Genomic DNA, 24,769 nt, shown 5'->3' on the forward strand with positions numbered 1-24,769 from the left:
GTCGAGACCTACAATTACTTAAGAAAAATCACGAAATATTCATGATGATGTCAGACTCAAAGTCTCACAGGAGACGATTCGGCTGTTTCTTTTAGCTAACGTACTTATGTACATTACCTTAGTAATTTAGTGAATTTTACTGGTTTTTTACGCTAAATTTATTAATTGATTAAATGAAAGATGTTAGCATAAACAATAAAATGCTTTTTTAATGATTCATGAGGGTTATGTAAATTTTTTCTGCAATTTCGCTACCTTCATACCCCGAATGAATCACCAAAGAAAGCATTTAATTGTTTAACTAATTATAAATTTCATGTCCCCCGACTTAGGGCGGGTTATGCAAGTTTTTTTATTATTTGAAACAAAAATAGTTTTTTTTTAAATAACGTAGACTTATTGATTCACTGGTAACCAGTCGAGTAAAAATGGTGTAAAAATTCTCAGAAACTAATCAGCATGGAAAGCTAAATCTTATACTGAAGCATCCTTAGGTAGTGTAGATTCAACGTTGTGAAAATCATGACCCACGGATGTATGATGGGACCACAATGGGGGTCGAATTTTTATTGAATATATAGAGTAAATCTTTTAAAATCTTCTTCTCACAAACCAATCAGCCTGGAAAGTTGAAACTTATGTTGAAGCACCTTCAGGTAGTGTAGATTCAAAGTTGTAAAAATCATAATCCCAGGGTGTAGGACGGGGCCACCATGGGGATCGAATTTTAAATAGGTATATAGAGTAAATCTTTATAAATCTTCTTCTCACAAACCATTCCTCCTGGAAAGTTGAAACTTATCTAGAAGCATCCTCAGTTAGTGTAGATTCAATGTTGTGAAAATTATGACCCCCAGGGGTAGGATAGGACGATAATGGGGGTTGAATTTTTACAAAGGAATATATAGAGTAAGGTTTTAAAAAACTTCTCAGAAACCATTTCTAAGAAAAGCTGTTACTTTAGTGGAAGCAACTTCAGATAGTGTAGATTCAAATTCGTTCAAATCAAACTCTTGAGGAGTGTGGTGGGGCCACATTGGGGATCTAATGGTACAAAGGAAACATTCACAAAAACGGAAATGTTATCACGTATGGATTTACTTACATGCAAACATTTTGACATATTTGTGATTCTTTAAAATTGTTCAGACTTTGGCGTCTGGACGATTCTTGGGTCTCACAAGGGGTTAAGAGTTTGATGTAGGTTTATATCCCATATAGAAACATTTGTTTAGAATTGTTTTGAGAACTGCAATGCTCAATATGTGATATGACTATAAAATCATCCAGTTAGAAAAGGGACTTGATTATAAACAACAGAATATCCAGGGGAAAATGGATTGTTATTTATACAGGATTGACATGTATTATTAACACTGTGCCGGATAATTATGCCAGTGCCAAGGTGGCATTTTTGCACCCGCTTAAGATGCAGTTTCGGAAAAATCCATGTATACCAAATGATAGACCATTGTCTAGAGAGTATATAACCACTTTTGTTTTTAGTGTGTTTCACCTGACAGGTGAGATATTTACTTTTAAAAATTAATATCCCATCGGAAAATGAAAATTCCCATGGGAGAATTGACTCTCCTACAGGAAATACTTACAATCCTATAGGATTTTGTAAAAGTCCTGTAGGAATTATATTTCCTATAGGAGAATGGTAATTCCTGTAGGAATTTTATTCAGACATGTGGTATTCCAATAGGAAATTTCAAATTACCCATAGGAATATTGATTTTCCTATGGGAAAAATTATTTCCTATAGGAATATATTTTTGAAATGTAAATATCTTACCTGACAGGTGAGATACACTGATAACAAAGGTGGTTGTTAACTCTTTAAGCAATGGTCTATCATATGGCATATTTGAATATTTCGATACATGCAGCTTAAGCGGGTGCAAAAATGCCACCTTGGCACTGGCATAATTATCCGGCACAGTGTTTATACCACATTGTTTAGATATTTTGTATAATGACTCCATTAAAGTGATTTTATCATGCCTATTGTTACTCCGTTGAGCGATGTGGCCCATGGGCCGCTTGTTTTAAAATGTTTCATTTGGTCTGTAATACATAGAAAAAGAAACCAAAAGTGAAAATTGGCTAAAAATGTTCTGACTTCAAGCAATTATTACAGGATATCAGAATGGCGTCCTGAATGTCGATTCAGTACAGACTAATTTAGTGAAGTTGAATAATCAAAACTTTTCCAAAGAGCTATACAGCTTTACTTCCACTTGTGAACATGTACTGTTAACCAGAAAGCAGCTACTTAGTTTTATAAAACTACTGTCAATACAGTGCATGTATATATTTTGTAAGAATTCATAATTAAACTCTGTACCAGTTCATTTACGATCAAATTTGTCTGACCCACCTGTTCCTTAATTTTGGAAATCCAATTTTCGAAGAATACATCTTATAATAAAAACAATAAACAAACTAGAGTCTACTTATTAGGTTACCTGAGTCACTCAAGCGATTAGTTTTCGTCCGTCGTCGTGCGTTGTGTGTGTGCGTTGGCATTCAGAAGTTGGAGTTCTATTCGCTTTTCGCTATTCACTATTCGAATAGCGAATAGAATTCTGTGGTCGGTTCGCTATTCAAATTACCGTAAACATGCTAATAAACGTAAATTCAAAATTTCATATAAACTTCCCTTTTCAATTGAAAAAAATAGTTTCATAGTAAAAATCATTACTTCCTCACCTAACCTTAACATTGACATAATGAACACGGCCAGTAAGAGGCTTAGCTAGCCTGGCGAAAATGCGACATTTCGTATGATACAGTTATATCGGGATTTCTTTCAAGGGCTCACTTACACCCTGTATCCCATATTAGGACCTTCATATTTGGTGAGGAAGGGGCCCAGGACAGCCCAGTCGACTCTCAAGAGGAATTGGGTTTACACAGCCAGTAAGAGGTTAAGCTAGCCTGGTAAAAATGCGACATTTCGTATAATACAGTTATAATGGGATTTCTTTCAAGGGGCTAGCTTACACCCTGTATCCAATATTTAAACTTTCATATTTCATGAGGATGGGGACCCGGGACAGCCCAGTCGACCCTCAAAAGGAATTGGGTTCACACGGCCATAAACAGGCTTAGCTAACCTGGCGAAAAGGCGACATTTCGTATAATACAGTTTTAATGGGATTTCTTTCAAAGGGCTGGTTAACACCCTGTATCCAATATTTGGACTTTCATATTTGGCGAAGATGGGGCCTCGGGACCGCCTAGTTGACCCTCAAAAGAAATTAGGTTTACACAGCCATAAAAAGGCTTAGCTAGCCTGGTGAAAATGCGACATTTCGTATGATACAGTTATAACGGGATTTCTTTTAAGGGGCTCGCTAACACTGTGTATCCAATATTTGGACCTTCATATTTTATGAGGATGGGGCCCCGGGACAGCCCAGTCGACTCTCAAAAGGAATTGGGTTTACACAGCCAGTGAGAGGCTTAGCTAGCCTGGCGAAAATGCGACATTTCGTATAATACAGTTAAAATACGATTTCTTTCAAGGGGCTGGCTAACACTCTGTATCCCATATTTGGACTTTCATATTTAGTGAGAATGGGGCCCCGGGACCGCCCAGTCGACCCTCAAAAGAAATTGGGTTTACACAGCCAGTAAAAGGCTTAGCTAGCCTGGCGAAAAGGCGACATTTTGTATAATACAGTCAAAATACGATTTCTTACAAGGGGCTGTCTAACACCCTGTATCCCATATTTGGGCCTTCATATTTGGTGATGATGGAGCCCGGGGAGAGCCCAGTCGACCCTCAAAAGGAATTGGGTTTACACGGTCAGTAAGAGGTTAAGCTAGCCTGGCGAAAATGCGACATTTCGTATAATACAGTTAAAATGGGATTTCTTTCAAGGGGCTAGCATACACCCTGTATCCCATATTTGGACTTTTATATTTCATGAGGATGGGGCCCCGGGACAGCCCAGTCGACCCTCAAAAGGAATTGGGTTTACACGGCCATTAACAGGTCTAGGTATCTTGGCGACAATAGATATAAGTATGATACAGTTATAATTGGAATATCGGCTGTCCAGTCTACCATCAACTGGAATTTGGTTTGCATGACTTACAGACAAATTTGTTGATAGCTACTTGAAGTGGCAAATATCATGGAAATAGCTATATGGGAAAACTATTATAGGAAGTGACCTACATATCCATATCTTCATTTTTCGCAATGTAGTACTTGGTGAAATCAATTGACATTTAAGAAAGAGTTATTGTTATGAATGTATACATGTTTAAGGACATTCATACCATACAATTATTACAACAGTCATCTTAACACTTTTTAAAATTAGATAGTAAAAGTCAGCGCTATCTCTCTTAAAGGATCAGACGTTAATAATTATGGGTATTACATGTAATAACATTTGCATGCATATAGCAGGTTTTTGATTTTTATAGTGTATAAAATCAATAACGAAACAAAATTTTATGTAATATGTTATTTAATCCCGTGAACAAAGGTCAACGAATATTTAAATCAATACGGGTATTTGTTCGACTTGGTTTATCTCTCAATACATATACTGGAGTTCACACAGTGTGTTATTTCATAACGATTCATGTGCCATATGATTTATTATATATTAAGTGAGTATTATATGAAAATATAAAAAGGTCGACGGTTCAAGCCCCGGTGTGGCCACTTGCTGTGTGTTGTGTCCTTGGACAAGACACTTTATCTACATTTGTATTAGTGCACAAAGATAAAATTTGGTCCCGGTTCAGGTTGGAAGTTGATCAACGATGGACTGCTGTCCCATCCAAAGGGAGTCTCTGATTTTCATCCGATAAGCACCACGATAACCAGGATTAAAATAACGACGGTCACCCTCATTGGTAGGATATATTTCTTTCCAAATAGAAACTTACAATCTTACAATCAAATAAGTATAAGTACGAGTATGAAATTAATCCTGGTAGTTGCCGAGACGAAAGCTTTCCCTTCACATAGAATGTATTTGATGGACATTGCCTCATGATCAGTTTGTATTTCAGAGACAATGATATATTTTTCAACACTTGATGAATTATTTCAATTTTGTATGTATTTTAACATATTTACATTTTCAACTGTGTGTCTGTGATAACATAACGAATCAATATTGAACCCTAAAACCAAATAACCTCACAAAACATGAGTGACACAAAATGGGCGTGTCTTATAGCATAACCGAAAAACGGTATTGGCTGCGCCACGTAGTAATACATATTATTATACTTTCATGTTTTAAAAATACCGAAATCTGATTGGTTTGGACGCAGTTGGTAATCCGTTCTAATACCCTCATGATCAGCGTTTGCAACACACTTGGCAACGCGTAACACAACGAATATTATATGCGCGTACGGTTCGCCGTAGAATTCGTGTCATTTCTATATATTTACATCTACCATGCATGATTTCCTCTATTTCTTACGGAAACTTATAGTTAATTCATAGCTCTACAGAAACAGCCAGACTGAAATCTACACGCCCTATTTATCGATTGGTCGAAATCTACAGCGGCTGAAAGTGACAGGACTGAAATTGACACGCCCTGTTTATCGATTGGTCTGAACCTACAGCGACCTTAGTAAAATCCCAGACTGCACGAAATAATCATGACGATGCCAGACACAAAGTCTCACAGGAGACGATTTGGCTGTTTCTTTTAGCTAACATACTTTTGTACATTAACAGTAATTTAGTGAATTTCACTAACTTTTCATAATCAGTTTATTAATTAGTTAAAGAAAGATGTTAATATAAACAATAAAATGCTTTCTTTGATGATTCATGCGGGTTATGAAGGTAGCGATTAATGCAGGAAATGCATTTCCTGTAATGTCGCTACCTTCATATCCCGAATGAATCACCAAAGAAATTTTAATTTTGCTCCCGGAACACAAGTTCAGTTCTCTAAAACTATCACAATTTTGCATGTCGATAAAGAGTGGAAACATTTGTTCTGGCGTAGCGCGAAATTTCTATCATCTACATGGATGCGGATTGAGAGAGAGAGAGAGAGAGAGAGAGAGAGAGAGAGAGAGAGATGCCTTCTATATCAAGAAAACTTAACCGAAAAGAAGGGGGCTGGAAATTTTTTTTATTTTGTTTGCCGGGGGTGGGGGGGGGGGTGTCCGACCTCCTCACTCTAGACATACGCATATAGTTGCCCATTCTAGGTACAGTTAGTTTTTCTCTGGTATCTATAAAAAAATATATATAATGTTAATTGACTTAATGTCATATACACACCGCCTTCTTTACATAAAATGTTGTAAAACAGTGAATAACTGGTCGAAGGAAAGGCATATTTCAGAAGGCCCAAATATGGGATACAGGGTGTTAGCCAGCCCCTCCAAAGATACCCCATTATAATTGTATTGTACGAAATTTCCAATTTTCGCCAGGCTAGCTAGGCCTGTTAATGGCCGTGTAAACCCAATTCCTTTTGAGGGTCGACTGGGCTTCCCCGGGGCCCCATCCCCACCAAATATGAAGGCCCAAATATGGGATACAGGGTGTTAGCCAGCCCCTCCAAAGATACCCCATTATAATTGTATTGTACGAAATTTCCAATTTTCGCCAGGCTAGCTAGGCCTGTTAATGGCCGTGTAAACCCAATTCCTTTTGAGGGTCGACTGGGCTTCCCCGGGGCCCCATCCCCACCAAATATGAAGGCCCAAATATGGGATACAGGGTGTTAGCCAGCCCCTCCAAAGATACCCCATTATAATTGTATTGTACGAAATTTCCAATTTTCGCCAGGCTAGCTAGGCCTGTTAATGGCCGTGTAAACCCTATTCCTTTTGAGGGTCGACTGGGCTTCCCCGGGGCCCCATCCCCACCAAATATGAAGGCCCAAATATGGGATACAGGGTGTTAGCCAGCCCCTCCAAAGATACCCCATTATAATTGTATTGTACGAAATTTCCAATTTTCGCCAGGCTAGCTAGGCCTGTTAATGGCCGTGTAAACCCTATTCCTTTTGAGGGTCGACTGGGCTTCCCCGGGGCCCCATCCCCACCAAATATGAAGGCCCAAATATGGGATACAGGGTGTTAGCCAGCCCCTCCAAAGATACCCCATTATAATTGTATTGTACGAAATTTCCAATTTTCGCCAGGCTAGCTAGGCCTGTTAATGGCCGTGTAAACCCAATTCCTTTTGAAGGTTGACTGGGCTTCCTCAGGGCCCCATCCCCACCAAATATGAAGGCCCAAATATGGGATACAGGGTGTTAGCCAGCCCCTCCAAAGATACCCCATTATAATTGTATTGTACGAAATTTCCAATTTTCGCCAGGCTAGCTAGGCCTGTTAATGGCCGTGTAAACCCAATTCCTTTTGAGGGTCGACTGGGCTTCCCCGGGTCCCCATCCCCACCAAATATGAAGGCCCAAATATGGGATACAGGGTGTTAGCCAGCCCCTCCAAAGATACCCCATTATAATTGTATTGTACGAAATTTCAAATTTTCGCCAGGCTAGCTAGGCCTGTTAATGGCCGTGTAAACCCAATTCCTTTTGAGGGTCGACTGGGCTTCCCCGGGTCCCCATCCCCACCAAATATGAAGGCCCAAATATGGGATACAGGGTGTTAGCCAGCCCCTCCAAAGATACCCCATTATAATTGTATTGTACGAAATTTCCAATTTTCGCCAGGCTAGCTAGGCCTGTTAATGGCCGTGTAAACCCAATTCCTTTTGAGGGTCGACTGGGCTTCCCCGGGGCCCCATCCCCACCAAATATGAAGGCCCAAATATGGGATACAGGGTGTTAGCCAGCCCCTCCAAAGATACCCCATTATAATTGTATTGTACGAAATTTCCAATTTTCGCCAGGCTAGCTAGGCCTGTTAATGGCCGTGTAAACCCAATTCCTTTTGAGGGTCGACTGGGCTTCCCAGGGTCCCCATCCCCACCAAATATGAAGGCCCAAATATGGGATACAGGGTGTTAGCCAGCCCCTCCAAAGATACCCCATTATAATTGTATTGTACGAAATTTCCAATTTTCGCCAGGCTAGCTAGGCCTGTTAATGGCCGTGTAAACCCAATTCCTTTTGAGGGTCGACTGGGCTTCCCCGGGGCCCCATCCCCACCAAATATGAAGGCCCAAATATGGGATACAGGGTGTTAGCCAGCCCCTCCAAAGATACCCCATTATAATTGTATTGTACGAAATTTCCAATTTTCGCCAGGCTAGCTAGGCCTGTTAATGGCCGTGTAAACCCAATTCCTTTTGAGGGTCGACTGGGCTTCCCCGGGGCCCCATCCCCACCAAATATGAAGGCCCAAATATGGGATACAGGGTGTTAGCCAGCCCCTCCAAAGATACCCCATTATAATTGTATTGTACGAAATTTCCAATTTTCGCCAGGCTAGCTAGGCCTGTTAATGGCCGTGTAAACCCTATTCCTTTTGAGGGTCGACTGGGCTTCCCCGGGGCCCCATCCCCACCAAATATGAAGGCCCAAATATGGGATACAGGGTGTTAGCCAGCCCCTCCAAAGATACCCCATTATAATTGTATTGTACGAAATTTCCAATTTTCGCCAGGCTAGCTAGGCCTGTTAATGGCCGTGTAAACCCAATTCCTTTTGAGGGTCGACTGGGCTTCCCCGGGGCCCCATCCCCACCAAATATGAAGGCCCAAATATGGGATACAGGGTGTTAGCCAGCCCCTCCAAAGATACCCCATTATAATTGTATTGTACGAAATTTCCAATTTTCGCCAGGCTAGCTAGGCCTGTTAATGGCCGTGTAAACCCAATTCCTTTTGAGGGTCGACTGGGCTTCCCCGGGGCCCCATCCCCACCAAATATGAAGGCCCAAATATGGGATACAGGGTGTTAGCCAGCCCCTCCAAAGATACCCCATTATAATTGTATTGTACGAAATTTCCAATTTTCGCCAGGCTAGCTAGGCCTGTTAATGGCCGTGTAAACCCTATTCCTTTTGAGGGTCGACTGGGCTTCCCCGGGGCCCCATCCCCACCAAATATGAAGGCCCAAATATGGGATACAGGGTGTTAGCCAGCCCCTCCAAAGATACCCCATTATAATTGTATTGTACGAAATTTCCAATTTTCGCCAGGCTAGCTAGGCCTGTTAATGGCCGTGTAAACCCAATTCCTTTTGAAGGTTGACTGGGCTTCCTCAGGGCCCCATCCCCACCAAATATGAAGGCCCAAATATGGGATACAGGGTGTTAGCCAGCCCCTCCAAAGATACCCCATTATAATTGTATTGTACGAAATTTCCAATTTTCGCCAGGCTAGCTAGGCCTGTTAATGGCCGTGTAAACCCAATTCCTTTTGAGGGTCGACTGGGCTTCCCCGGGTCCCCATCCCCACCAAATATGAAGGCCCAAATATGGGATACAGGGTGTTAGCCAGCCCCTCCAAAGATACCCCATTATAATTGTATTGTACGAAATTTCAAATTTTCGCCAGGCTAGCTAGGCCTGTTAATGGCCGTGTAAACCCAATTCCTTTTGAGGGTCGACTGGGCTTCCCCGGGTCCCCATCCCCACCAAATATGAAGGCCCAAATATGGGATACAGGGTGTTAGCCAGCCCCTCCAAAGATACCCCATTATAATTGTATTGTACGAAATTTCCAATTTTCGCCAGGCTAGCTAGGCCTGTTAATGGCCGTGTAAACCCAATTCCTTTTGAGGATCGACTGGGCTTCCCCGGGGCCCCATCCCCACCAAATATGAAGGCCCAAATATGGGATACAGGGTGTTAGCCAGCCCCTCCAAAGATACCCCATTATAATTGTATTGTACGAAATTTCCAATTTTCGCCAGGCTAGCTAGGCCTGTTAATGGCCGTGTAAACCCAATTCCTTTTGAGGGTCGACTGGGCTTCCCAGGGTCCCCATCCCCACCAAATATGAAGGCCCAAATATGGGATACAGGGTGTTAGCCAGCCCCTCCAAAGATACCCCATTATAATTGTATTGTACGAAATTTCCAATTTTCGCCAGGCTAGCTAGGCCTGTTAATGGCCGTGTAAACCCAATTCCTTTTGAGGGTCGACTGGGCTTCCCCGGGGCCCCATCCCCACCAAATATGAAGGCCCAAATATGGGATACAGGGTGTTAGCCAGCCCCTCCAAAGATACCCCATTATAATTGTATTGTACGAAATTTCCAATTTTCGCCAGGCTAGCTAGGCCTGTTAATGGCCGTGTAAACCCAATTCCTTTTGAGGGTCGACTGGGCTTCCCCGGGGCCCCATCCCCACCAAATATGAAAGCCCAAATATGGGATACAGGGTGTTAGCCAGCCCCTCCAAAGATACCCCATTATAATTGTATTGTACGAAATTTCCAATTTTCGCCAGGCTAGCTAGGCCTGTTAATGGCCGTGTAAACCCAATTCCTTTTGAGGGTCGACTGGGCTTCCCCGGGGCCCCATCCCCACCAAATATGAAGGCCCAAATATGGGATACAGGGTGTTAGCCAGCCCCTCCAAAGATACCCCATTATAATTGTATTGTACGAAATTTCCAATTTTCGCCAGGCTAGCTAGGCCTGTTAATGGCCGCGTAAACCCAATTCCTTTTGAGGGTCGACTGGGCTTCCCCGGGGCCCCATCCCCACCAAATATGAAGGCCCAAATAAGGGATACAGGGTGTTAGCCAGCCCCTCCAAAGATACCCCATTATAATTGTATTGTACGAAATTTCCAATTTTCGCCAGGCTAGCTAGGCCTGTTAATGGCCGTGTAAACCCAATTCCTTTTGAGGGTCGACTGGGCTTCCCCGGGGCCCCATCCCCACCAAATATGAAGGCCCAAATATGGCATTCAGGGTGTTAGCCAGCCCCTCCAAAGATACCCCATTATAATTGTATTGTACGAAATTTCCAATTTTCGCCAGGCTAGCTAGGCCTGTTAATGGCCGTGTAAACCCAATTCCTTTTGAGGGTCGACTGGGATTCCCCGGGGCCCCATCCCCACCAAATATGAAGGCCCAAATATGGGATACAAGGTGTTAGCTAGCCCCTCCAAAGATACCCCATTATAGTTGTATTGTACGAAATTTCCAATTTTCGCCAGGCTATCTAGGCCTGTTAATGGCCGTGTAAACCCAATTCCTTTTGAGGGTCGACTGGGCTTCCCCGGGGCCCCATCCCCACCAAATATGAAGGCCCAAATATGGGATACAGGGTGTTAGCCAGCCCCTCCAAAGATACCCCATTATAATTGTATTGTACGAAATTTCCAATTTTCGCCAGGCTATCTAGGCCTGTTAATGGCCGTGTAAACCCAATTCCTTTTGAGGGTCGACTGGGCTTCCCCGGGGCCCCATCTCCACCAAATATGAAGGCCCAAATATGGGATACAGGGTGTTAGCCAGCCCCTCCAAAGATACCCCATTATAATTGTATTGTACGAAATTTCCAATTTTCGCCAGGCTATCTAGGCCTGTTAATGGCCGTGTAAACCCAATTCCTTTTGAGGGTCGACTGGGATTCCCCGGGGCCCCATCCCCACCAAATATGAAGGCCCAAATATCGGATACAGTGTGTTAGCTAGCCCCTCCAAAGATACCCCATTATAGTTGTATTGTACGAAATTTCCAATTTTCGCCAGGCTATCTAGGCCTGTTAATGGCCGTGTAAACCCAATTCCTTTTGAGGGTCGACTGGGCTTCCCCGGGGCCCCATCCCCACCAAATATGAAGGCCCAAATATGGGATACAGGGTGTTAGCCAGCCCCTCCAAAGATACCCCATTATAATTGTATTGTACGAAATTTCCAATTTTCGCCAGGCTATCTAGGCCTGTTAATGGCCGTGTAAACCCAATTCCTTTTGAGGGTCGACTGGGCTTCCCCGGGGCCCCATCTCCACCAAATATGAAGGCCCAAATATGGGATACAGGGTGTTAGCCAGCCCCTCCAAAGATACCCCATTATAATTGTATTGTACGAAATTTCCAATTTTCGCCAGGCTAGCTAGGCCTGTTAATGGCCGTGTAAACCCAATTCCTTTTGAGGGTCGACTGGGCTTCCCCGGGTCCCCATCCCCACCAAATATGAAGGCCCAAATATGGCATTCAGGGTGTTAGCCAGCCCCTCCAAAGATACCCCATTATAATTGTATTGCACGAAATTTCCAATTTTCGCCAGGCTATCTAGGCCTGTTAATGGCCGTGTAAACCCAATTCCTTTTGAGGGTCGACTGGGCTTCCCCGGGGCCCCATCCCCACCAAATATGAAGGCCCAAATATGGGATACAGGGTGTTAGCCAGCCCCTCCAAAGATATCCCATTATAATTGTATTGTACGAAATTTCCAATTTTCGCCAGGCTAGCTAGGCCTGTTAATGGCCGTGTAAACCCAATTCCTTTTGAGGGTCGACTGGGCTTCCCCGGGGCCCCATCCCCACCAAATATGAAGGCCCAAATATGGGATACAGGGTGTTAGCCAGCCCCTCCAAAGATACCCCATTATAATTGTATTGTACGAAATTTCCAATTTTCGCCAGGCTAGCTAGGCCTGTTAATGGCCGTGTAAACCCAATTCCTTTTGAGGGTCGACTGGGCTTCCCCGGGGCCCCATCCCCACCAAATATGAAGGCCCAAATATGGGATACAGGGTGTTAGCTAGCCCCTCCAAAGATACCCCATTATAGTTGTATTGTACGAAATTTCCAATTTTCGCCAGGCTATCTAGGCCTGTTAATGGCCGTGTAAACCCAATTCCTTTTGAGGGTCGACTGGGCTTCCCCGGGGCCCCATCCCCACCAAATATGAAGGCCCAAATATGGGATACAGTGTGTTAGCCAGCCCCTCCAAAGATACCCCATTATAATTGTATTGTATGAAATTTCCAATTTTTGCCAGGCTATCTAGGCCTGTTAATGGCCGTGTAAACCCAATTCCTTTTGAGGGTCGACTGGGCTTCCCCGGGGCCCCATCTCCACCAAATATGAAGGCCCAAATATGGGATACAGGGTGTTAGCCAGCCCCTCCAAAGATACCCCATTATAATTGTATTGTACGAAATTTCCAATTTTCGCCAGGCTAGCTAGGCCTGTTAATGGCCGTGTAAACCCAATTCCTTTTGAGGGTCGACTGGGCTTCCCCGGGTCCCCATCCCAACCAAATATGAAGGCCCAAATATGGCATTCAGGGTGTTAGCCAGCCCCTCCAAAGATACCCCATTATAATTGTATTGCACGAAATTTCCAATTTTCGCCAGGCTATCTAGGCCTGTTAATGGCCGTGTAAACCCAATTCCTTTTGAGGGTCGACTGGGCTTCCCCGGGGCCCCATCCCCACCAAATATGAAGGCCCAAATATGGGATACAGGGTGTTAGCCAGCCCCTCCAAAGATATCCCATTATAATTGTATTGTACGAAATTTCCAATTTTCGCCAGGCTAGCTAGGCCTGTTAATGGCCGTGTAAACCCAATTCCTTTTGAGGGTCGACTGGGCTTCCCCGGGGCCCCATCCCCACCAAATATGAAGGCCCAAATATGGGATACAGGGTGTTAGCCAGCCCCTCCAAAGATACCCCATTATAGTTGTATTGTACGAAATTTCCAATTTTCGCCAGGCTATCTAGGCCTGTTAATGGCCGTGTAAACCCAATTCCTTTTGAGGGTCGACTGGGCTTCCCCGGGGCCCCATCCCCACCAAATATGAAGGCCCAAATATGGGATGCAGGGTGTTAGCCAGCCCCTCCAAAGATATCCCATTATAATTGTATTGTACGAAATTTCCAATTTTCGCCAGGCTAGCTAAGCCTCTTACTGGCCGTGTTCATTATGTCAATGTTTAGGTTAGGTGAGCAAGTAACAATTTTTACTATAAAACTATTTTTTTCAATTAAAATGGGAATTTATATGAAATTTTGAATTTACGTTTATTAGCATGTTTACGGTAATTTGAATAGCGAACCGACCACAGAATTCTATTCGCTATTCGAATAGTGAATAGCGAAAAGCGAATAGAACTCCAACTTCTGAATGCCGTGTGCGTTAACAATTTTACATTTTTAACTTCTTCTTAAAAACTACAAGACCAATTGTTACCATTTTTGGTTTGAAGCATTTCTATAGTAAGAAGAGTCTCAATTGGGAAATTCATTACTCTACTACCCCTGAGGTGCCAGGGGTGGGGCCAAATATGCAAAAAAGCCAAATTTTCGAAAATCTTCTTCTCTACTCCCACGGATGTGAGGAAAAAACTGAATGCATGGTTATGTTTCCCATGAAGCCCTCTACCGAAATTGTAAAAATGAATACATGGTTATGATGTCCACTGATTTCTCTACCTAAATTGTGAAAGTCATGACTTATGTATCAAGGGTTCAGGCCCTAGGGCGGGGCCACTTTGACCATATAGTGAAAATGTATTAAATCTTAGAAAATCGTCTTCTTTTCTCCCACAAAAAACTGAATACATGGTTATGATGTCCACAAACTCCTCTACCTAAATTATGAAATTCATGGCCCCTGGGTCAGGGGTTCAGGTCGTAGGGGTGGGGAGGGCAATATGTCCATATAGTGTTAATGCATATAATGTTTAAAATCTTCTTCTCTACAGACACAGAACACATAATAAAAATCTATAAAAAAAAAATTAGAAAAAAAATATCCTGTCATCTTTAATAATATTTCATGTCACCTGTATGTAGGGCAAGGTTTATAGCTTGGAAGGGGGGGGGGGTATGTATTTGTCTCATTATTTAATTCTGCTCAGGAATTTCAATGAAAGAAATTAGTTTATTCATATGTTAAAGAAAGAAAAATAATGAAGCTGCCCATCAAAGTTATCAATAAGATATTGTGAAAGCATTTGAAAAGAGTTCAGGGAAGAGGATTATAACAGTGAATGGAGTTATCTTCCCTTTCTTCTTCATAATGGAGTTATCTTCCTTGGCTTGTTCATATTTAGTAATTAATCATAAAATATAATGTAATTAAAAGTTAAATAACCTAAATAGTTATTTTTATCAATTAAAACAAAAACAGTTTTTTTTTTAATTTTTAAAATAAACAAGTATCCGTGTTAATAGTAAAGTAATAAGTAGTATACTAGCCACATCTATGAAAACATATAATCATAAAACCTCTTTTGAAGACCTTCATACCTGGGATAAACTAAAGGGTTAAGAGTCCTTTTCGAAAGATTTCAAGCAGGGAGGTGGACGTCATTACAATATTATAATCTTCTACTCCATAATGAAACTCAATTAAATGCATTTATGAGACTCCTCGACAATTTTGTGTATGGGCTATGATACTCAGGTGACCGTTAAGGCCTATTGGCCTCTTGTATTTTTTTTTTCAAATCCTTTCAATTTTTGCCAAATGTTTGTGTTTTAACTAATAATGATAAAACTTCATTTTATAACAGTTTCAGATTGTTTTTCCGTATAAGGTCATGTCAGAATTCAAAAAACTTGTAGACTTTACATGTGTCAATATATAACATACCAGATGTGCTGTTTCGAGCAATGTTGGATGCCAGTATGCAAGTGCGAACTGATGACAATTTTTTTGATATGACAATAAACCGACTTCATGAACCATATATGTGTTATAGGATACTGCAGCCTCTACTTGTATCAACATTGGTCCCCTACGAACATTAATTTGATGATTCCCTAGTATTTGATTTAGTTTAAATATAATTTGCATGAAATAAAATAGTGTGTCGCATGCATTTTATGCATGTTAGTGAAACCTTTATATGGCGTTATTTGCCAATCTACAGTATATGTCGCCACCGATGGTGGCGACATATACTGTAGATTGGCAAATAATCACGATGGTTTTAATTTCACTATGTTCGCGATTCATCATTTTCCCGCAATATTAAAACCATCGTGAATACTACCATTAGTTTCAACAAACGTTTTAATGATTATATTCTGATCAACTGATTTTCTAGCAGCGTAAAATTAAAATTATCGCGATTGGTACTTAATTAGAAATCGTGAAATTTTAACATCGTGGAATTAAAACGACTTACAGTATACAGGCGTCGAACAAATGCACGGTCTGGTCGTGCAATTCTTAAAATTGATTACAACTGCGTAAGTGTGACATTTTTGAGTGGGAATAATTGTTTTAAATATTTTTGGATTTAAGGTGGCTCGACACACCAATGCATTATTTGATGGATCGATGAAGAATTCTCTTTGAGAAATGATTATTCAAAAATGACACCTATATCGGCCTCTGATTATTTTATATGAATTTTTTTGTATTTTTTTTTATAGAAACCGGAAACATCGTTTTAGCTGCGAACAAGATATATTAGAGCTAAAAATATGTTATCAATTAATGCACAATACAATTATCTATAAATATATATCAAAAACGGCCAGATAAACTTTGAAATATTTTTGTTAAAAAAAATATTTATGAAAATGAAAAAAAAAGGATTGTAGATATTTTTTAAATCTATGGATAAAAACTGCAGATAAACTGTTACTTGCATTTAACAATTGCTGTACAATCATATTTCAACAAGAAATTGAAACCAAATTATTATAGTGAAATTAAAGTATAAATGGAAAATTTTTAAATTTTAAAACCGATCCCGATTGTAATTAAACTGATCCCGAACGAAATCACATAAAGTTAGAATGAATCAGAATTTTGCAAAAATTCTGATCCCGAACGAAATCACATAAAGTTAGAATGAATCAGAATTTTGCAAAAATTTCAGGTTGTTTAGCTGTAAAATGGTTTCGTCATTTAGTAACTTCATAATTTATATCAATTACTTAGAAAAAAACTGCAGTTTATTTGTACAATTTCAATTTTAAAAATAATTCTGATCGGGATCAGGTTTTTTTTCAATCGGGATCGGTTCAAATTTGATAAATAGCAATTTTTCCAAAATTTCGCATTTTTATTTCAATTTCTTTGTAAAATATCATTGTTTAGTAAATAGTTTATGTGACTATATGTTATTTTAAAAATTTTATCCATAGATTAAAAAGATATTAAAGAATTACAATTTTGATTTTTAGAAATATTTTTTTAATTAAAAAATTAAACACTTGACCAAACGATATTTGGCATGAATTCATTTATAATTATATTATACATTAATTGACAACAAGTTTTAAGCTCTAATATATTCTATTTGTCTGCAAAACAGGTTTTCCTATTTCACTGAAAAAATACAAAAAAATTCGTATAAAATAACTGAAAGCCGATATTGATCTCTGTTTTGTGGAATCATGTTTCAAAAAAGATTCTCTATCGATCCATCAAAAAAATTTTGGTGTGTCGAGGAACCTTAACACACTAGTACTCTAACCAACATTTTCATAGTGTCGATTTCCAAACCTAAACAAAATTAAGCAAGTGGTAGGACCTACAGTTTTATCCTAAGTTAAAGGTACCCTTAGTTCATGACAAATATTATCAAATTAAGACATGGTGTCCTTAGAGACAGAAGCATTATGACACGCAAATATGAAATCGTCCGAATAGTGGTCTATTGTGTCCACATGAGATTTTTATTACCAACCAATTTGAAAATGTTGGAAATTCTTTAAAGAATACCCCCATTGGTAAACACTTATCAATGTAGTACATATCAACAAACATGAAACCAAGTAGATAAAAATCCTCTGGACACATTGGCAAAAGCCTAAAAGCTGATTTTATGTCGCATTATCCTATTAATATCCTCTGAACAATTTTAGCAATAATCTGTATAACCGTGCCAAAAGATGTATATTTAACTGAGGTTTCCTTGGGGTGTATGAAAAAATTTACGCTTATGGATTTAGGAAAAGAGAGGTTTGTTATTAATCTTCAAACAGAGTTGTCCCCCTTCGGCAACACCCTACCTGATAGCAGATTTGAGGAGGTTTGAATTTGTGGTAGATACTGAAATGCCCCCACCTCCCGACCTGTCCTAGTCCTACTTCTTCCATTAGTTTTTCTAAGCTCGTTGTGATGTTCATACGTCGATATCAAATTTTTTTTGATTGAATATGATTCTTGGCCCCGTGTAATATGACTGAAAACCCTGTGAATATCATAACAGTATTATTTTTGCAGTCTAGGTATTTTGATAAATTGACACATACTCTAGTGCAGGGAGTTATATAATCATTTTTCCGAGGCCCCCTACCTTGTAGCATGAAAATTATGCATGGGGTTTGTTTGTGCAATAATGCAGTGTAGGATGGCATGTTGGCCACTGCAACGTAAACATCTACATGTATGAGTGAACATGCGTGGAAACTTTTCATACGTCTAGACTCTTTGAAAAGAAAGTTGTAGCACTTTCCTGTAAAATTAACTTTATGCAGGGTCTGGGAAGCATTAAAGGTTAAAGTTGAGATCATGATATTGAACAAAGCCCAGAATCTACTTCCCCCTGAATTATAAACTTACAGAACATCTCCTTTCCATCCCACTGCTACCCAATGAGTATTAGCCCCATCCTAACACACTGCAGGTATTTTAAAAGCCATATGGCTTTAGCAGGATGCCCACTATGATAAATCTCAGCAAATATAAACATGAGATCAGTCCACTGTTCAACGATATCAACCTTCTTGGGGTTAGCATCCTTCCCCCAATTTATAAACGATTAATTTCTTTTTATATCCACCAAGTCTAGGGTGCAATAGAGAGACCAGATCAAAATTATTTACAGCTCGTGCTTATCAAAGAAAAACATTTAATATTAACCACCCTTCTCCTCAGAAACAGGAAGTGAAAGATAATTAGGCTGGTGCTTTAATCTATATGCTTAATGGGGAGTTAACTCTTGTAGGCAAAGCGGAGAAAGTTGTGTCGACCCTTTCTTTGATAACATCCAAATCATAAAGAATTGGATGTAAGTAATATTCTTTATTTAATGAAAAACAATAATAGTCCGTGCAGTTGTCGTGAGGAAAAGCAATACGTCAGTACGATTGATTTGCAAGTTACCTACGAAGATAATGTTAATACTACCGTTCGTGATGCAAACATCCGTATGTTACACGATAATCATAAGACGCAAGTACGGTTCCTACGTGTATCGCACGTTGCGAGTGTGAAGCCGTTTCCAAACAAAATTGTGCTTGACACCAAACGTCCGTTGTCTTGCCTTGCACTCTTAATCACTTCAACACGATTTTAAATGTGATCAGCCACGGGAGCCACAACAGGCAAATTAAAACCCGTAGCACATGCACGATCAACATACACGTACCGCCTGTTGTGACTTGGGCTTTACGTGCAATGGGTTAGAATTCTAAAAAATAAAAAAAAAATGAATACTGAAGTCAAAAAGTCGGGATTAAGGTGGAATAACACATATCACAAACTGGCTGACCGCTGATCGAAACGACATTTCGTTTTATTGAAAGGATTTTATGGACTGAAACATAAAACTTACTTTTTATTCATTATTTATCTCCAAACTGCAAATTGTTCGCTTATTTGACATTTGTCCAGTTTATTTATCATTATATCTTTTATTATCAAAAAATTTCTTGTATAATTTGAGTGACTTTTTCCAGATGTGTTATTCCACTTTAAGATCCTTAAACGCATATGCAAAACAACTGAACCCAAAAGTGCAAGTAGCAAATCCAATTGCAAATTATATGAACAGCATCAATATATTCATTTTAGCTGATTACAAGTCATCAACAACTTTACAGAATTATTCCAGCTTACTTATTCTAGTGAAATTGAGTACAATTGAGTAAAATTAATTTATTGGCGCAGTGAACAGATAGTTACATTCAACTTGAGAAAGACTTGCAGTCTGAAAATGTTAAAGATTCCCACAATCTATAGAGAAACCTGTTCTTCTGTTGAACAAGTACCTTAATAAGTCCTGATATTATTCAAATTTGATATTTTAGCTCACCTGAGCTGAAAGCTCAAGTGAGCTATATTGATAATATTTTGTCTGTCGTCCGTCCGTCTGTCTGTCTGTCTGTAAACAAACTTTCCACATTTTCAACATCTTCTCCAGAACCACTGGGCCAATTTCAACCAAACCTACCACAAAGTTTTCTTATGATAAGGGAATTACGCCCTTTTACAAGGGGAGATAATTGGGAATTATTGAAAATAATTCGAGACATTTTCAAAAAAATTCTTCTCAAGAACCATAAGGCCAGGAAAGCTGAAAATTGTGTGGAAGCATCCTCAGGTCGTGTAAATCCAAAGTTGTGAAAATCAGGACCTCCAGGGGTAAGGTTGGGCCACAATGAGGGGAGTTTGATTTTTACATAGGACTATATAGAGTAAATCGTTAAACATCTTCTCAAAAAGCAATCTGCAAAGAAAGCCGACACTTATGTGGAAGCATCCTCGGGTAGTTTAGATTCAAAGTTGTGAAAATCATGACCCCCGGGGCTAGTGTGGGTCACAATGGGTGGGCGAATTTTAACATATGAATATATATAGTAAAACTTAATTTAAACATCTTCTTATCAAGAACCATTTGACCAGGAAAACTGAAACTTGTATGGCAGCATTCTTAGGTTATTTAGATGCAAAGTTGTTAAAATTATGACCCTCGGGAGTAGGGTGTGGCCACATAGGGTAGTTGCATTTTTACATAGGAGTAAATACAGTTAATCTTTAAAAAGAATTCTTCTCAAGACCCTCAGGAGTAGGGTGAGGCCACAATTGGTGGTCAATTTTTTACAGAAGAATATAAAGAGTAAATCTTTAAAAATCCTCTCAAAATCCATTTTGCAAGGAAAGCTGAAACTGGTGTTGAAGCAACGTCAGGTAGTGAAAATTCAAGTTTGTTTAAATCATGATCCCTCGGGGTATGATAGGAACGGAGGGGGGGGGGGGGGCAAACTTTTACATAAAAATACACTGAGAAATATTTTAAAACCTTTTTCTAAAAGAACATTTCAACATCTTCTCCAGAACCACTGGGCCAATTTCAACCAAACCTACCACAAAGTTTTCTTATGATAAGGGAATTACGCCCTTTTACAAGGGGAGATAATTGGGAATTATTGAAATTAATTCGAGACATTTTCAAAAAAATTCTTCTCAAGAACCATAAGGCCATGAAAGCTGAAAATTGTGTGGAAGCATCCTCAGGTCGTGTAAATCCAAAGTTGTGAAAATCAGGACCTCCAGGGGTAAGGTTGGGCCACAATGAGGGGAGTTTGATTTTTACATAGGACTATATAGAGTAAATCGTTAAACATCTTCTCAAAAAGCATTCAAGCATTTTGACATATTGCTAATTCTTTAAAATTGTTCAGCCTTTGGCCCCTGGACGATTAATGGGTCTCACAAGTGGTTCAGAGTTTGATGTAGGTTAATATCCTGTTTATAAACAATTATTTAGGATGTTTTTTGGGAACTGCAATGCTGAATATGATATGACTATAAAATCATCCTGTTAGAAAAGGGAATTGATTATCAATATAAAAATATCCAGGGGGTAACGGATTTATTTATTATACAGGATCTACATGTATTATACCACATTGTCCAGATATTTTGTATTATGACTCCATGAAGCTGAGTTTATCATGCCTATTGTTGCTGAGGTGACCGATGTGGTCCATGGGCCTCTTGTTATAGAATTAATTCTTAATTTGAGCTCAATTTTAACGAGCAATTTTAAACATCGTCCTGTGACTTTCCTGGCAACAATATGTGCGGACTTTTTTCATGAAGGAAAATATTTTGGAATTTTAAATGGCTTAAACAATACCTCCAAACCTGAAAATGGGCCCCAGGATAGATTTAAAAAATCAGTGTAATATCTATTAAAATATTCTTATCGGTGTTTGCCATCCGTCTGACCGCCCGAGACGCATAACTTTTACTGTAGTCGTACATATTTTTTGTTCACTTTGCCCGACTGGGCCTGTCCTTCAGTCCTTAATCCTTAAGTTTGTCCTTGTGCATTTAAAGTACCAAACATAAAATCTAGCTTCTGTTAAAAAGTTAATACAATTTTCTGACATTTTTTGTCAATGGAATACTAGTATTTTATTACCTACCCATACAAACTTGGTTTTTGACTGATTAAGTCGAAGTTGAGTCATGATACATTATAAAACTTTTTAATTCAAACATAAAGGCCTTAAAAGATATTTTTGAACCATCGAGGATTATTGTAGTATCACAATGAGATATAAACATTCAGTGTTTTCTATTTCAATTGCCTTGATACGCTCGTCTGCTGTTTTTAATTTTTATTGATAATATTTTTGCACATCAAAAAATATAAAGGGAGATTGGGCCACTTTGTCAACTTCCACGTGGTTTTTTTTTATTTCACTAAAGTTAGACTACTGATTATTTGCATGAACCGATATTAAATTTGATGTATTTTTAATTTATGCGTTTTATTCTCCAAAAACTTAAATATGCATTAGATCTATTTTGATAACAAGGGTTTCAGTATTTGTTATACAACGTGATCCATTTTGAAAACTTCTTCAGAGAACACAGGTTTATATTAATATCTTTTGTAACAAACTGTCACCATTCGATGTACGTAGTTTGGAGTACAAAATACTGTTTCAATTTTCAATTTGTTGTGTTTTATAATCAGATGAAAGTAAAAGATATACAAATGTGAGCAGCGTTTCTGTTGCGATTGAGGACCCGGATGAAGAACCTCAGATAGAGAAACCCGAGGAGTGTGTATACTACAACAACCTCTCTGTAGCGAAAGACATCCCTGTGTCTGACCTCCTCAACATCATCACAACCAAACATGCCAAGGAGAACGAGGGATTTCTGAAGGAATTCAAGGTTACCCCCTCCCCCTCTACGCACATGAACACAAATATAAAAATATTTTAGGAATAAGGAATCATTCTTTGAGTATTCAGGGTGATAATTTTGGTCGGGGCGTGGTCAATGCCAATAAAGCCCGAAAGGCTTTATGATAGATTTGACCACGCTTCGACCGTAATTATCACCTCATAATATTCAAAGAATGATTTCTTATTACTTATATTTATATTATTTCCAATTTGTACACTCTAAAACACCATTATTTCAAAACTACTATTTTTTATGTAGCACGTGATATGTATTACTACGCGGCGCAGCCAGTACCATTTTCCCATTATGTTTTAAGACACGCCTATTTTGTCACTCGTGTTTTATGAGGTTATTGGGTTTTAGGGTTCAAAATTGATTCGTAATGTTATGACAGACAAAGACAATTGGAAATGTAAATATTTAAATATAAAAAAAACTTACAACTCGAGACACCTGAAGTTAAGCAAGTTAAACTGACCCAAAGATTTATTAAATTGTCAGACTGATATTTACATGTAAATAAGCTGACTAATCATTCGCTTAAGCTATCATCATTTAAACACAGATATTCGAATATGTATTTTGCAGGCATAACGAAATGTTTTTCAGGGTTTGTTTGTTTCTCAGTTAAGTGTTGGTTTTAGGTCACTGTCTTTGTTTCTTTCAACCCTTACATTGCTTTTAATGTTTTGCTTTTAATTATTTTAAAAAAAATACAACTATGATTGATTTTATCAAAACTTTTTACCATTTCATATTAAATCATAATGCTTGTGTGTATATATGAAGAACTTGCTTTATGTTTACATGTTGTTTGATATGTTTATATGCTATCTTTACAGTCACTTCCCTACGGAGAAAGATTCCCATGTGAAGTCGCTAAAAGCGCAGAAAATATGCCCAAAAATAGATTCAAAACAACGTTCCCATGTAAGAATGTTACTTCTCTGTATTTATTCATAAACGAAACCAAAGGTCGATGAACCTAATACAGTGGCATCGGAAGCAAATCCTCTGACTAACCTCAGAAATCTTAACAAAAAAAACCAAAAAACGTAATTCCCAAAATCATGAAAATTCTATGAAATCTTATGTGCTAGTATACCTATGTCTCCAGCTTCTCAATATTTCAATCATTTCAAGGTAAATTTAGGAACAAGGAACAATTATGTTCGCTGCGAGAAAAAGTGGGGGGCTGAACCCTCTATGATGCTATGTGTTTAATGGTTAGGTCTAACTTTGCAAAAAAAGCCCCCCCCCCCCCCCCGTTCCGACGCCTATGTATTACATGTATCTGTCCAATTCCTAGTAGCGTTTATGCGAATGTATACTTTTGGGCGTTCGTTAATAAGCGAACATAAGATACCAATAGAACAATTAGAGCTCGTTTCAAAATACCATCGGTTTTCCCATTTGGTGACAGTCTTGTTTTCGTCAGCAGCTCGCTAAATCCCGCTTCGCCGACATCAAAGACATGCCGCCGAAACTCCCACGCAGTACGACCGCGTTAGAGCTGGCTGCATGGGTGGCTTTGTCGGAATCAAAGAAATGCCGCTATCTTAACGGTTATGAATAAGGACTGTTTAGTTTTCGTTCACATAGATTTAATGCATGCATGAAAGCATACAGCGAAGTACATAGAAGCGTTAATTAGGCATTTACTCCAGAAAAGTTGTTACGTAATGTTTTGACTGACCTTTGTCCAATCAGATTGTAGAAGGCGGAGTTGAGACATTACCGCTCGTGACTTAATTTGAGAGAGAGAGAGAAAGAGAGAGGATTAACTGGTTAATGGAGTAAATTATAAATGACGCAGATGAACGAACTATCTATCAATAGTTATACAGTGACAAATCAAGGTCTAGTATATCTTATAAATTTATGAAACTTTGAAGTGTTTTGAAATTCTTGAACCAGGGAACAACGATGTCTATATATAGATAATGGGATGAGGTAATGTCAAACATCGAAGACTGTTCGA

General features: G+C 39.2%; 1 protein-coding gene across 1 annotated transcript in view; it reads left to right on the plus strand.

The window, feature by feature from the left end:
- LOC128174452 (receptor-type tyrosine-protein phosphatase T-like) overlaps positions 1-24,769 on the plus strand; it is a gene marked incomplete at its 5' end in the record, with an annotated part of 106,381 nt that overhangs the window by 65,177 nt on the left and 16,435 nt on the right. Inside the window, 2 exons of the mRNA XM_052840008.1 lie at positions 22,571-22,773; positions 23,631-23,718. Coding sequence (XP_052695968.1) covers positions 22,571-22,773; positions 23,631-23,718 — 291 coding nt within the window. The remainder of the gene's footprint in view (positions 1-22,570; positions 22,774-23,630; positions 23,719-24,769) is intronic.

This window comes from Crassostrea angulata, chromosome 2 (assembly GCF_025612915.1).
Source record: "Crassostrea angulata isolate pt1a10 chromosome 2, ASM2561291v2, whole genome shotgun sequence".
In the NCBI taxonomy this organism is placed as follows: Eukaryota; Metazoa; Mollusca; class Bivalvia; order Ostreida; family Ostreidae; genus Magallana; species Magallana angulata.